At 42.3% G+C, this 16,205-nt stretch overlaps 1 protein-coding gene across 1 annotated transcript in view; it reads left to right on the top strand.

Annotated features, from left to right (window-relative positions):
* The window catches only part of PTPRG (protein tyrosine phosphatase receptor type G), a 382,051-nt gene that overhangs the window by 296,528 nt on the left and 69,318 nt on the right, over positions 1-16,205 (top strand). The window contains exons 9-12 of the mRNA XM_041461824.1: positions 3,166-3,350; positions 5,299-5,407; positions 7,098-7,147; positions 9,493-10,288. Of these exons, the coding sequence (XP_041317758.1) occupies positions 3,166-3,350; positions 5,299-5,407; positions 7,098-7,147; positions 9,493-10,288 (1,140 nt within the window). The remainder of the gene's footprint in view (positions 1-3,165; positions 3,351-5,298; positions 5,408-7,097; positions 7,148-9,492; positions 10,289-16,205) is intronic.

Raw genomic sequence — 16,205 nt, 5'->3', positions numbered from 1 at the left:
GTTTTTTAAAAAAAAAAAAAAAAAAAAAAAAAAAAAAAAAAAAAAAAGCAAAAAGCTTGAGTTTCTCTTTAGTGTGTCCTGATTGAACTTCCCCTTCCCTGTCCCAACCTCTTCCTGCATTTCTATCTCTTCTTCAGCTGCACATTTCACAAAATCAGTAGAGGTCCTTTAGCCTGTGATTCTTTTAATCTTCTTTGAAAAATCCAAGGCATAGAGAGTATTGAAAGAAAAATTAGATCTCTGTGAAATGCCAGTTGTTTTATAGATGGTCAAATCATTGGACATTTTTTCCTTGCCTTTCAGACATTCACTGTGTTATTATGTATCACTTTAATTAAATCATCAGATTGAATTATTGGTTCAAATGTTTCTTTATTCCATTGTGTCCTAAGCAGGTTTAGTTAAATTAATAAAACCACATGTTTCATTTTATTTAAAAAAAAAAAAATTCTTTTTTTGCCCATTCATAAGCTGTTTAAAAAAAATGCAGTTGAATAGAAAAGATTGTTTAATACTGAATTACTCCAGGTTTTTCAGATACTGCTCTGTGCCTTGGAATAAATTGAACCAAGTCATACAAAGTCATTAAAATTTTGTAATATTTACTGAGAAATCACAGTATTGTAAATTCAGCCTCATTTTATCTGGCTGTGAATGAGGCTTGTCCTCAGTGAAGTCATCAGTCACTCAGGTGATTCGAAGTGCTCATGACCTTGGATCAGGGAGGGTCTCCTGGCTCTGAGCCTGTGGGTCTCCTTTTTGTCCTTGGGAAATACCCACTTCTCTGGCTGTTCCACATGGAATCCAGGCTGGCTAGAGGGAGTGGCACAGAACTGGGGACATGGCAGCCCCCTCTCCCTGGGGTGGCTTGTGGTCCTTGTGTGAAAAGCAGCTGGCCAGACACCACTCAGAGGGCTGCTGCAATTAAGGTAGATCTCTCTGTCTCTCAGGAAGGTTACCTGCTTGAATTATTTCTAAAACAATTTGATGCATGATTACTTTAAATATATCAATCTCTGCATGTCCTCCTGGAGGACAAGGACTGGGTAGGAGTTTTAGGTCTGGGTAGTGCTTCACCCTGGGCTCTGTCTCTGATGGGATTTGATTAGGTGGAGCAGTAAAGGCTGGCCTGGCATTTTGAAGTGTAATTCTGTGATAACAAAGGGCGTCAAAGAGGGCAGTTATGATTTATTGGTGCAGTTATCAATAAACAGTGATGTCAGGGAGAATTGATCTGACCATCTCAGCGGAAAGAGGTGAGCATGGAGAGGCATACCAAAGATCAAGGAACTCTGTAAATAGTGATAACAGGGGTGGCTTTTGGCTGTCCCAACTCATCCAGGTCCTGGCCACCTTCATGCTGTGCTTTGGGGAGCCAGGAGGGAGCCAGAGGGAAGCCGTTGTGTGGCTTCTGACTTTGTGGCATGACAGCAGAATGCTGCTTTGATCCCTTCAGCTTGGTGCAAATAGAAACTCACATACATTTATCCAATGCTTTCAGATACTGTACGGTTTGTTTGTTTTGCTGGATCATCCTTCTGGGTTGAGCAGAAGGATCTACTGAAAAGCTGCAGGATTGTCACCCCTCATGGCAAGAGCAAATATCAGTGATATTTCCTGCCAAAGCATATTTCTGCAATTCATGTTGTCTTGTTCAGCTAGCTACAAAATGTGAGTTATAACTGCACAAATGCATTTGACAGGTATTTTTCTATTGTACTGGTAATACTGGTGTTTAAAGCATTTAATCATTTTTATTTAAGAACTGTAGCTATTTCAGTAATATAACAGCAGTGCTACTTGGCCAACCTGCAAGTCCAGGCATAGGAATAGACATATTTCCCCTTCAGTGCTGCCAGGACTCTTTAGAAGTGAAATAATGGCCAAATATACATGCAGTCACATACCTGCAGAGTGCAAACAAGCTCAATGTGTTGGCTTTAAGAGGAAAAGTCGTACTGGGAAGAATAATTCTGCAAACAGTGTCAGCCTGATGGGCTGGGTGACACTTTGCCAGAAGAGACCAGCTCCTTTGCTACGGCACGTGTGCTTAGGTATCATTGCAAGTGATTTTCCTTGGTTCAGGGTTTATACTGAGAAAAAAGAATGTGAGAATCTGCCCTGAATTGGGTATTTTAAACGTGATTTTTAAAGCTTGGGGGGGAAAAAAAATCTAAACTCTTTATAGCTGGGAAGCAGATGATGCAGTTTTCCCACAGCATGTGAGTGCCATCTAGTGTTGTGCATCCCCACCCGGACCTTGCCATGGCAACTCCTTGAAAAGTGTTTCCTCAGCGCTGCGAGGGGACTGTGCGTGCCCCCCTCCTCCAGGGGCCGGGCTCATTTGTGCCTGGGCTTGATCTGCCCTGCAGAATTTTGGGTTTGGTTCTGCTGGAAGCAGAAGCCGTGTTTTTTCCCAGAGGTTAAGCTGTGCTGATGTCCCCACTGACTTAGGCGTGGCTGAGAAATGACTTGTGCCTCCAGGCTGCAGGCAGGGTTAGGAGGGCAGGGCTGCCTGGGGCTGCCTCTGCCTGCTCAGAGGAGATGGCCAAGGCCATCAAAGAGCCACCCTTCCCTGTGCTCGTAATACATTACTGACAAACTGTTGAGCGTCTTTGAAGAAAGATAGAAAGAGGAATATAAAATAACTGTAAAAATATACTTGGTTAACAAGGGAACATTTACTGACCCAATGGCACCAGAGTGACATTAGTGCCATTTACTGACCCAATAGTGCCATTTTCAGAGGTTTCAGCTCTTTCCAGGGCCAGCAGAGCACATTGGGGTGTTTACACCTTAACAGCAGGAGGGTGGGGATGAGGGAAGCTGGGGATCAGGTTTACTGTATTTCTTATGTTCCAGTGCAGAGCTCTTAAGTCACCAAGTTAAAGAGTAGGTACAAATGTCAGGACTGAGAATTAAGTGGAGAGCTAAGCAACCTGCCCGCAGAGAATGGATTCTCTCATTCTCTTTACTCAGGAGAGCAGAAAGCAGCTGCAGGTGGTATTAAATCCCATTGGTCTCAGTGGATTGCAGTCTAAGCTGTTACTGTAGGCCAGGGCATTAAAGGAAAAAACCTAGCTCTTAGAGTGAGGCACTGTTCATTCTGTTTGTTTTCTCTCAGTTATTTTGAAGAGCTTCATCTTTTCTCCTTCTGTTTTTCAGCTTGTAGCACTCCTCCAGTCAACATGAAAGTGCAGCCTGTGAACAGGACAGCGCTACTGGTAACCTGGAACCAACCAGAAACCATTTACCACCCTCCAATCATGAACTACATGATCTCATACAGCTGGACTAAAAATGAAGATGAAAAGGAGAAGACTTTCACCAAGGATAGTGACAAGGACCTGGTAAAAGCACAGCACCAACCCAGACATATGTATCAAGCTATCCTTATGTTGTTATTTTCATGGTAGAAGGGGGTAGAGGAGGAAAGCAGTTGTTACCTTATAGGCAGGCTAATGTTTGGCCCACGATGAATTGCTATTTAAATGTTCAGCCTTAGCTGAACATTGCCTACCAGGCTACCCAAACACTGGAGTGTGAATTTATAGTTTATGTGAGTGCATGAAGGACTGAATCTGCAGACACTTTTTCATGTCATGTTGCTGAGAAGCAGCTGGCTCGGGAAATGGTGAGGCTCTAAATACCTTTTGGCTTGAGTTCAACTTACAGATTTTCACATTAAAAGTCTGATCCCCCAAAATCTGTTCCTGGGCTCAGGCTTTTCACTGTGCATAGCCCCTTGCAGGCTTTGGAGCAGTTTCTGGCAGTAAGTGCTGCCAGAGGCAGGAGTTGCATAGTCAGGGCTTGAAGATTATTTTGGAGTGGCCCTGTACAAGCACTGCCTACATCTGACAGTGTGAGAAAAAGAGAGAAGAGCAAGACAGTTCCAGCACAGATGGAAACACTGCTCTATCTCCTCCATTTAGAATTTCATCTGCTTGTCATTCTTGTCTAAGTGGAAGCAAGTATTGTACTGGTCCTTAACATTCTCTGCATATAAAACCAGAGTGACATATTCAGGTTTGAAAGGCCTCCATTTATTGTTAATCAAAGAAAGCCTCTAGAATAATGAAATCAGTAATTGTATATGCACATGAAAAATGCAGCAGCACAGTGTTATTCCTAATGACTGTTACCATATTTTTTTTTTCAAATACACAGTCCTCTGGGCCCATTCAATCAGTTATACAATAATACTTCTCTTATTCCCTTAGATGAAGCTTCTTTTACTTCATTTCCATTTATATTTCCAATTTCCCCACTAGACATTGTTATCTGGGTCACATTAGGGAACGATCTGCCTCATGAAATCAGAAAGGAATCCATTGAAAGGCACCCAAGGTTATGATGTATTGTAACCTCTCTCTTGTCATAATTTCACACTCTTAAGGGAGATTTTTTAATCAGTTATAAGGAGGAGAGCCTTAATCAGCAAAAATGAGGTGGACACCATGAAAGCATCCTGTTTTATGTAAAAGAAATAATTACAAGTGCGAGGGATGTGATGGAGTGATAGCTTGGAAATAAATTGCAGTGAGACCTCGCGCTGTTCAGCAGAGCTTTGGGTTAAGAAAGCAATGACATCTTAGTCTATTTTAGGGGCAAGAGAAGAAGAAACCCATTTTCAGAGGAAAGTGAAGATTGTTTTCAGTACTCTGGCAGATACAGTTGGGCTGTCCCATCTTGAGTCAGAGCTAGACAGTGTTTTGCTGTGGAGACAACAAGTATTTCAAGTGATTCATGTAGCTTCTCCTGTGCACTGATGTGATTGTGGACTAAGGCAACTCTCAGGTCTAGGAGTAAACAGGGATATCCCAGCCCAGGATGCTCAGCCATCATGTTGCTGAGCAAACCAGCATCAAATTGCCTTAGCCAGTTTGTTGCAAAATAGTCAGTTGGAATATGCAGTGACTTTTCTGGGCTTATCCTGTGTTTGGGACATGGCTCTCCACCTAAAAAAATGTTATTATAATTGCTGTAAAAGGTGAATGACTTGAGTTTTAAGTTCTTCTGAGGAGAGCAGAGACATTGAGGCATGAAGACTGTCATAAAAAGAAATGTGGGACATGTTCATTTCTTTCTCATGGGCAGAGTCAGCAGTGTCTGGATGCATCCCTTCAGCCTTCAGTCTTGCCCTCTCCAGGGAACCACTGAATATTTTTGTGTAGAAATATAGCTTGTCTTACCTGGCATAAATGTTCTGTGTTAACACAATGCTTTATATATTTCAAACTGATCTTGGACAGTACTGTGGGGGTAAAAAACTGAATAATATCTATTTTTTTTAAACAGAAGGCCATCATTAGCCATGTCTCACCTGACATCCTTTATCTGTTCAGAGTTCAAGCAGTTTGCCGAAATGAAATGCGTAGTGACTTTAGCCAGACTATGCTCTTTCAAGGTAAAAAAACCACATACAAATTTTTACATTGAACTATTCTCTGTTTGTTTAATGTTTTCTTTGCAGAGTGCAATATGGTGTGAAGTTGTTTCAGAAGATATTTGAATGCATGTAGACAATGCTAATTTCATATTGTGGCTGGTGACTTGATCTGAATCTCATTTCCAGTGAGGAGGGTTTGCCTACACCTCTCACTGTCAGGTTTTGTCAGGTTTTAGGAGAATTCAGAGCTTTTTTTGGTACTAGTTTTCTAAAACAAATTCATCAGAGACTGCTTATGCATCAGAGGCGCAGCTATAACAGAATGTGAATCTGCTCTGTGTCTGTTTTATGTAAAGAGGAAAGAAGATCAGTCCTACCTTGACAACCACATGTGGAGACATCCAGGTTTTACCATGCACGCAATCTCAGTGATTTCCAAAACATACATATTTAAAGAAAATCAAAATAACTAGATGATAAGCTGTCCTTTGTCATAGATTTCCTTCTAAGTTTATTGGAGAGATCTAGTAAAGCTGAGATTTGGTAGAAGGACTTGATTATTTTAGAGTTTTTTTAAGTGCTAAAGTTTTGCTCCTTCCTGGGAATTTATTGTGATATTCTTTATTAAGTAGGGCAAATTTTGCCTCCAATGAGACTGTTCCCTCCCACTCCAGCTTATAAATGCATAAACCTCGAAATGGGTAATGGAGGACTAAAACAAGCAGAGAGTTAAAAGTTTAAATCCTGAGGATGAAGCAAAGAGTTGTCACTTGAATCTGATGCTCTATATGGAACAAAATGATAGGGGTATTTTTCAGTGTAATTTTCAGAAAGTATAGGGGTTTTGATCCTGCTTTGCTAGCATTTAGTGTCTGAGGGATGTCAAGCTATGGACATGGTTTAGTTCTGTTGTGGTGGCAGAGAGAGCAGGATCAGACAAATGTCCTGTCCAAGTCACAGCTCATGTGGAGCTCTGTTCTTGGTACCTCAGCACTGTGTTTTAGGCTTCACTTTTAAGTGCCAGGCAGAAGTTAGAAACTGGTGTATTGCTTATCTTTTACTAGATGATGGAATGGAAAATTCTTTGAAATTTGACTACAATAACTGTTAAATCACAGTTAGGAGTAAATCATTACTGGCAGCTCTGTAGGATACTCTTTGGATACTCTAGCCCAGCTCTTGTCCAGTATTCAATGCAGTGGAAGTGATACACACATCTGCAGTAGGAGCAGATGATGTGATTCCTCCTACAAGTCCCCAAAAAGGAGCTGCTGTTCTAATCTCTGGCTGTACCCAATATCTAACCTAGAAAATTAATCCACTTGAGCTTTCAAAACATTTATCAGAAGTTAATGGTAGTTGTAGTTCAAATATATAGCAATAAATAATGATAATATTATAAGGACAGGAAAAAACTATTATCATCAAGCTACTCTTGCCTCCTGTGCAAGTCAGGATGTTTCATCCAGCTTGTGGTTGAAGGAGAGGATTTGTTTTCTGTCAGTAAGCTGGTATTGCCAGGCCTGAGTAATGAATGACAAGTCTGTGTTTAGACACAAGTGCAGAGTGAGTGAGTAATGCCCAAAGAGCTGAGTTGGCTTTGCTCCAGGCTGAGCCCTGTACCTGTATTCTGCAGTGAGCAGTGGTTCAGCAGTTGTTCCTCTGCCTCCTCCCCTGCCCTGACGCTCTGCTCTTCTTCCCTCCCCAGCTAACACCACTCGAATTTTCGAGGGGACCCGAATTGTGAAGACAGGAGTGGTAAGTCGTGGGTTCAGGGAGTGGGGATTTGGGGACGTTTCCCACCAGGTGGCAGCACGATGTTGGAAATCTGCAGCAGGACCCAGCTTTCCTGGGGAAAGGGTGTCCAGACCTGTCACAGAAGGATTTATAGCATAAAATACAGTTCCAATATGAAATGGTTTTCTAGCCTCATTCTCTGAGAGGATTTGACCACTGGAGAATCAAGTGTTAAAAAGTTTTCCTCAATCTGTATTCAACCTATTTAGAGGGGATTTGTAACATCTTAATGATGGATGTGGAAATAAATTTAATTTATTTTATTAACTGCATGAGCAGAAGTATATGCAACTGAAATAAGGCCTCACACACAGCATCTTTGCTCTTCCAGTGCTTTAAGGATACCTGTTACTGTGTGAACAAAGCCTGAACAATGTCTTTGTTTTGTTTTAATTCGGGTCAGACTGTACCAAGTCACTGAGGCCAATTTTTGTGTTCCAGAATCAGAAATGTTGGTACATTTACAGTAGAAGTGGAATACACTGTTTCAGTTTTGAAACCATCTCATTAGTTTATTTAATATAAATAAACTATAAAGTATCCATAGCCTAAATTTCTTGGCATCCATTGTACTGAGTTGTTCAGTCAGATTTATGGGCTGGATTCATACTATTGAATTTACTCTAAGTACATTGCTTCTGTTTTTATTCTGGTCCAGTTTGATATACTCCCTAGTAAGCAAATAGCATATACAAAGCTTGCATTTGAATGATTTATGTTTGTTTAATGATGTATAGAGGTATTCTAGATATATAAAATCTGCTGTCAAATTTTAATACTCAGTCCAGCTTTGAGACTATTCATGCCAGCAAAAAGCAAATCTCACAGTGCCTTAGGGATTCAGATTGATAAGTATCTGAAAGTTTAGATGCTTATTTAAAGTTTTGGCTTGAAATCTCTAAAGCACAGGTTTTCATCTGAGATGTCAGGTTCTCTGTGATTGCAGCTGGTCAAAAATAATGTGAGAAAGCAGCCTTGCTTGGTTTGCTGCAGCATTTCAACTATACGGCTTGACTGAACCCAGGAATTGCAGAGAGATGCAGAAATACCTTAAAGTTACAAATTTCAGTTTCCAAAATAAACATTTTACATTTTTTTCTGTGTTCAGCAGCACCTATTTAACCCTTTTTGTCCTCGTCTGGTGTGTACCTTTCCAGCTAATGGTCATCCTGCTGATGAATTCAGTAATGTGAGACATTTTTCAGTAATTCAGAGAGGGAGAATGGTCAGGTTGTCCAAAGGAACCACTGACACAGCTCTTCCACAGAATTATTCCTTGTCTTTAGACAGTTCATTTCAGTCTCTTTTTCCACATGTAATTCAGGACTAGTTCTTTATGAACAGACTAAGGTTTAGTTCTTTGTGTGTGTACTAAGTGGTTTTGTTTACAGCAGAGCACACACGTGTGCAGGACCCTCTTGCATGCAGTGGGTTGACATTAGAATAATATTGGCAGGGTACAGAGGATGCAAAGTCCATAGTTCATCACCTGCTTTCTCTCAGAGAAGCAGGCACTGCCAGTCCTGCCTTTTGTTCACTGATGGTGGCCAGGAAGAGTCCTGTGGATGTGGAAAACATGAGTGTCACAGCCTGAAGGTCCTGGCAGATGTGGTGGTGGCTTGCTGGAGGGCTCCTGATGCTCTACAAGTCCTTCAGCAGTGCCCAACTGGCCATGCTGCAGTTCTTTCCTAACTTCTAAGAGCAATGCCTCACAGCAACACCAGTCCTTATGAGAATAATCCTGATGGGTAAATTAAGGCAATAAAAATAGTATCCTTTGAGGCCCTCACAATGTGCGTGGGAAGAGCCAGAGTTCCTTGTCAGAGCAGCCCCACCAGCCATGGATGCTCACGTTGGCAGCCATTATTTTGGGACAGCTGTTATGTAACACTGTATTTTTAAACTCCTGTATTCTGAGGATTGAAGCACTGTGAGTAATGCAGCTGAACTCATTAAACTGCTTTACATTCTTCTCACCCCAAGAGGAAACGTTACTCACAAGTCAGTAGTGATGTGGGAGGAGAAGGTCTTGATGTAAAATAAAGATAAGGATAAAGAGGGTTTTAATGATGATGTGGTGAAGGCAGGGAGATTTCCTCTCTTTGTGGTTTGCTGGTAGCTCTGTGGCATGTTCTGCCCTGGCTCAGCCTTTCATCCAGCTGGTGTTGGATCTCTGGTTTTAGGAGGCTAGCACGTGTGTGAAAAGGGAGGGAAAAGCAAGAGAATGACCCCAAGTGATATGTTGGGCCCCTGCTGATGCTTTCTGCTGTGTTTTCTTCCCCTGTGCTGCCGATGATCTCCTCAAGCCCACAGCATCTCCTGCCTCCTCAGCAGACATGGCTCCCATCAGCTCCGGCTCCTCCACCTGGACTTCCTCGGGGCTCCCCTTCTCCTTTGTGTCCATGGCCACAGGCATGGGCCCTTCCTCCAGTGGCAGCCAGGCCACCGTGGCCTCCGTGGTGACCAGCACCTTGCTGGCAGGGCTGGGCTTCAGCGGCGGGGGCATCTCCTCCTTCCCCAGCAGCGTGTGGCCCACACGGCTGCCCGCGGCCGCCGCCCCCAGCAAGCAGGCCGGCCGCGCCGTGGTGGCCACCACCGAGGCCGCCGCCGCCTCCCCAGGGCCGGAGCGGGACTCGGCGCTGACGAAGGATGGCGAGGGAGCCGAGGAGGGGGAGAAGGATGAAAAGAGTGAAAGCGAGGATGGGGAGCGGGAGCATGAGGAAGAGGAAGAAAAGGATGCTGAAAAGAAGGAGAAAAGCAGGGCGACGGCAGCCTCAGAGGCGCGCAATAGCACAGAGCCCAGCGTGGCCGTGGCTTCCCCCAACAGGACTGCTGAGGATGAAGGGAATAAAACCCTACCGGGAGAAGTGCCAAACCAAAACGTTGTCCCCACGGCTGGAGGTGCCGAGAAGGAGAGCTTTGTCGAAGCCGACACTCAGCCCCAGCTGCTCCCTTCCACCCAAGTGCCACCAGCGTTCACCAACGAACTGTACCTGGGCAAGATCCCAAGAAAACCAGAGACAACAAGAAATCCTCCTCCAAAGATGGACAGGTTTCCAGAGGAATATCCCTCAGATAACAAATTCATCACCATTAACCCAGGTGAGTGGTCTTCAGGGAAACAGTTTTTACCAGTGTAAGTGTTGGAAATACATTCCAAATTCCTTACTGATTTCCAGTAGGTTCAGCATTTTTGTGGTGTCTGGCTACATCTGATTGGCAGGTATGTCACAGGACCCAACCCCACAAGTTGTTACTGGTGGGAGCAGAGTGGAAAGGAACATCCTTTTATTGGGACAGATTCATGGTCTTTGTAGCTTATTGGAAGAGAAAATCTGGAAAAATTTTCACTCCCAACGTGCTACATCAAGAACTTTGTTGAAAAGAAAGAGGGGAATACAATGAACTATAGCTGTGAAATTAATTTGGAAGAGCAGCTGCTGTGCTGAACTGGCATTCATAGGAAGTTTGGTGTATGTGCTTCTAGCTAATTTAGTTTATCTGCAGGACTCTCCCTGACTGGGCTTTGAGATATTCTCCCAAATCAAGGATCATTGCTGGTTTCTTTCTCAACACAAAACCTACATTCTCTGATCTTCCAAAACAAGGCACTTTCTGTGGGAAAAAAAAAAAAAAATCTTAACTAGGCAGAGTTCACATATTTTCTGTTTGTCCTGATGAGAATTGCCAGTGCTCCTGTGCACTCCAACTCTGGATGTATGTACCAGCTCCACAGTGTGTGCACAGCAAATACAACCTCCTGGAAGCCTGCCCAGGTGATCTGCATGTGCACCAAGGCTGGTGTGGTCAGGGTTTGCTGCACAGGCCTCTGCAAGCTGGTCCCTCATGGTGCTCCCAATGCTCCGTGAGGAATGTCCACACGTGTTCCTGCTTGGGGAGCTCCGGGCACTGGTGAGGAAAACTGCAGGAGGCAAATGGAGTACATGCATGGGGATTTATTTGAGATTTATTTATTTAGATTTAGATTGATATATTTATTAGACATTTATTTAAGTGATTATGTGTATTACCACCGCATTTATGAGATAGTGTACTTCTTTGTTTGTTGTTTCTGGGAGGTTTTTACTACTGTTGTTTGTTTTGCTAATCTGCAGAGTGTTTTATAATTTTCTTTTTCCATTAAAGCTGCTCTAAAGTAGTGTGGAAAAGCCTTGCATATTTATTTTTCCCTACATTGATAAACACAAAAATGCAGATATTGTGCATTCAGTTATAGCTCAGAACCAGTTTAAAAAACAAAGCTAAATCCAGTCTTTAATAGCATTTATTACAGAAATGCTGACCAGTCTCTAATGCTGTGAATCATAACTGCTCTGTCAGAGATCAGATTAACAATGCAGAAGCTGAGAAACCTGCAACAGGTTGCGCTGATTTTTGTTTTAAATACACTGCTGTTTTTCTTACTCCTCAGCTGGAAACCCACAAAGGCCAGTGCTCCCACTGAATATGGTCTGAGATGCCTGTCAGGCAGTTTTCAATCTCCGCTTGCCCTAATCACCTTTGGGTCAGGAAGGAGGCCTCTTGGGAGTGCTACCCTATGAGAAGACACTTGGGAATGCAGGAGAAGGAGCTTTGCTCCAGGCTGGATCTAGGTTACCAAAGACACAGGCTGATGAATTAGACTAGTACAAAGCCTAAGACTAGTTGCTTCAGCTTAATTGTTTTCCCCAGTAACATGGAAATTTGCAATTCATACAGACAGACCTGACCTAATTCATGCCAGGAGCTGAGTTCAGTGAAACTCCAGCCATAGCAAGACCTCTTCCTTTGAGAAAGGGCCTTAAAGGTTTTCCATAACAAGGTAAGCCTGAAATCAAGACAAGGGGGCATTGCCAGAAGTGTCTGAAAGGATTCCTGAGCAGCAGCACAGCTAAGACTGTTAAGGCCACTTCCAAAGTAAGCAGAAAGCATCTCTGCAGTTTACTCTGTCCCAATGTGAGGGCAGAAACATTTTTAGATGCATCTTTTCTTCTGGCATCTTTTCTCTTCTGCATCTTTTAAAAGCAGGTTTTTAAAAGCTGTCAAGGTTTCAAAAATGTTTTTGTAGAAAGAGTAGAAAGTTAAAGAGTAGAAAATTGTTTCATAACAATGTACATTTGTAAAATTAATTATATAGCATCAAATTAGCAGTTGTAAGGAGATAACTGAAGAAGGAAGTACTCATGAGTGTGCATGATTAGAGAACAGGGAACTCATGAGAAATTACAGGGAAAGTGCGAGGCCAATTAGTGCAGCAAGGCTCATTTTCTTTTAGTGCTTACTTCACACGTACATACACACCTCTCCTGAGGCCATGTCATTACTTTCCAAATGGCACTGGCCTCTTTCTGACTGTGGTATTGGCCAATGCTAATGATTGTCTTCTGTCACTGAATGCTTGCTTGCATTCTTCTCTTTCATTTCCCTGATCATCCTTTTCTCTGTTTTGGTGCCCACATTAGACTAATTGTACTTTTGAGCTGCTACTGTTACACACACAGCTGCTCAGCATTGTCTGTGTCTCTGAAACCTGAAAATCAGAAAAACAGCAATTAAAATTGTACTCTCACAAAAGAGGGAGGGGGAAAAAACAGAAAAGAAGCAAGGGAAAAAGATGAAACCCAGGATGATTCAGTTTAATCAGGCTAAAGCAGACACTATCCCACGGAATTTTGGTTGATTGTACCAGACAATTAAACAGGTCCTTTGTGTTTTTTTACTGGAGTTTACAACTATAGTGTTGCAAGCAAAGTAATAGCTGTGGGGTAGGGGCAAAAGCCTGAGTGGTGAGCTGGGACTGAGGACAGAGAGACAGGTTTGACTCTTCCGAATTTCAGCCAGGTCCTCCCATCCCTCAGTGCTCACCCACCTCTGCTGAGTTCCTCCCATGAGAGGGCATTTTAGAGAGAGAGATCTTGATGTGCAGGGTTAAATTTCAAGCCTGATGTATGCATTTAACAAAGACTGAATATTGGGATTTAGAGCAGTCTTTGCCAGGTCTGAGGTTACAAAAGCCTTTTAGGGATTACCTCATTAGCATAATTAAACATCTGTGTAATTCTTCTCCATCTGCAGCAAGGATTATTAAGCTGTATTTTCATGTGGCACTTCAGCCATTTTCACACAGAATCATAGAGTGTATAAGGTTGGAAAGCACCACTGGAGTCAGCTAGTCCACTCTCCTGGCTCTAGAAGGGTTCCCTACAACACTTTAGTCAGGATGGTGTCCAGACAGCTTTTAAATATCTGCAGAGATGTACATGGCAGCTTACAAGAGCAAACAGCAGAATGGCTTGAAAGTAAAAGAATTGAATTATTTAATGCCTGCAAACTATGATTTTCAGATATAGGAATAAATATGATTGGCATCTGTTACAAAGCACTGAAAAGCCATGCTTAGTAGTGCACAGCCTGTTAGCCTGAATGCTGCAGGAGGGCCTTGAAGAAATAGGGGGTAACAGCTGCACCATGATACAAACTAGTATCAAAGATAATACTTCTTTAAGAAACATGGCTTCTTTAAGCCTTTTCATCATTTAATAATATGGCCAATATTATTTTCCATAATTAATTAGTACCTTTGTATAAGTTCATAACTTCATTTACTCAAGGGAAAGATGAGCAAGCTGACTTCCTCTTAGGAGACCCTGTGGTCTGAGGCAGTTCAGCTGCAGGACTTTTCTTTGGTTAATGGTATCTGAAATGGTACAACAAACAGAACTTTGTCCTGGCAGTTTGTGCAATGGCAAGGAATGATAAAAGTAGATAGGTTATATAGTACTTATTATAGCAAGCAGTGTTACTCTAGGGAAATAAACATGTTTCTTTTCTCAGGAACCATTTTCCAAGAATACGCAGAAAAAAAGCACATTTCACAAACTCTAGAATGCCTCTTTCTTACCTTGACCTTTACACAAGAATTGCACTGCCAGAGCCTCCCTGGCTGCCTGATGCCATCCAGTACTCCCTGTGCCAGGACTCATCCATCCAGTGCCTGGGTGGAGCTGCTGAATGGGTGGTTCACAGAAGTTATGGACTTTTCCAGACACAGGAGTAGGTTTGGTTGTGCCAGGGCTTGTATCATGTGGGACCTCCTGAAACAGATATGCTGTAATAATTTTTATTCCTTCCTACTGGGATGAATTCCAAGCCAGTAAAAGGCAAACTGAATTAATTCAACGAAGGCATATGCCACTGGAAACTGTTTACATTTCTTAGCAAAAATGGAGTTTCCTAGTCCGTTTTTTAAGCTTCCCCCATCCCCTGCCAAGTACAGCTTATGGTGTGCACTGTTACAAGGATATGCTGTTGATACTACCAGGGCTTGACATTCTTGCTTTGGAAAAGAATGAAATGGTGACTATTTTTTTATTTCATTCTGTTTTGTTATATGGGAGAACAGGAAACTGTAGAGACCCAGATCTGTCTTTGTGTGTGTGTTTTTATTTCATCTTTTTCCAGCATGCTGGCTTTTCTTAGGCTGTTCTGCCATGACACTCAAGACAGACACCAGCTCTCCAGCTGCACTGCTCTACCTCTGGCCCCAGCTGCCATTCTTGTACAAATTTTATTGGCACTGGTTTGTTTAAGCTCTCACAACACATTACTTAAACGGTAGAAAACGCCTTAGACTTTTTCTTCAAAGCCAGCACAGGAACTATGTCTTTTCTTCTGAAGCACATAACTGCTTGGGCATTCCCAACTGGAATTTCAGGGCCAGCCATCAGTGTTAGTATTTGCTATTCTGGCACTCAGCATACTGAGCACTTTCTTCTCCTCACATCTGTGGTAGAGGGAGTTGGCAGGGGCAGATTTGTGTGTTCTCCACACTAAACTGACTAAGAGGAGCATCGTGAGCACTGCAGAATTTAACAGTGTGCATTGGGACTCCAGCCCATGCTGTGCTTACAATAGAATTGAATTTTCTTCCCATGCAAACAGAAACATATGGTTTTGTGTTGAAAGATGTGGAGGTGAAACTAAACAGAATATTGTCATTGGAGAGAACTGAAGCAACACCCTAATGGATATAAGGTGGTGGGGCTATTTGGCTCTCCTACAAAGTTTCATTACATCACGTGGTTTTTTGCCTTGTCTCTTTTAGTATTCTGATTAGTAACACTTCACAGGCTTACACTTTTTCCTGCTCTTAAATGATTTGAAATGCACTGGTAATAACTGATGCCTCAAGACTTAGCATTTCATAAGTTTGGCAAATAGAGAGAATAAGCCTTTGCTCTAATTTGGGGGTTGCTCTTTTCCTTATTCTTTGCTAGTCAAGGAATTCAAAGATCTTCAATCAAAGTGCACGTTCACTTCCCCCAAACATCCTTCTGATTAGCACATCATTTAGGCTGCTTCCTAAAGGGCATTACCTCTATCAGCCTAGTTCTCAAAACTAGGAAGATTTCTTGCTGGGCTTGAAGCAGCCTGCAGCCTTGCTCTGTTTTCAGGAGTCAGGCAAAAGCATTTACAATTAACCTTTACTTCCACGTTAGTTGAATTTTACTCCTGCCTATGGAGGAATATCATCTAAATGCTATTAAAATAGAGTATGACTTCATGTTATGTGACATCTGGTGACTTCCAATTATCTGTGTTTTGCCTGCCTATGGTGAAAAGGCAATTATGTTCTTCTGGTAGGATTTGCAGCAGTTTCAGAAGCTATGATAATACAATACTGAATGAGGGCAAGGAAGCATGTTGGTAAGGAAAGACTCACACAGGCTTAAAAGTAGAAGTCAAGTGTGCATGTTTCAATCCTCCTTGAAATCTGAAGCTGTTTGTACTAATCCTTTCCCATTATGTCCTGTTGACAGGTATTGATCAACCACTGCCTGTTTGTTATGAAACATGGATAAGATATGGAATCCACTTCTGCATTTTCCTTTTATCATTCTGTCTAAAACAATTTATTCATCAAGTCTACATGAATTTGCACAAATTAGATGTCTTTTGAAATACACTGGTGCAGTGTCTGTGCTCATTGGCTCCAGTACTTGCAGAACCTCTAGATATT

The sequence above is a fragment of the Pyrgilauda ruficollis genome, unplaced genomic scaffold (assembly GCF_017590135.1).
Source record: "Pyrgilauda ruficollis isolate IOZ18807 unplaced genomic scaffold, ASM1759013v1 scaffold10, whole genome shotgun sequence".
Taxonomy (NCBI): Eukaryota; Metazoa; Chordata; class Aves; order Passeriformes; family Passeridae; genus Pyrgilauda; species Pyrgilauda ruficollis.
This window is presented reverse-complemented; position numbering and strand designations above follow the sequence as displayed.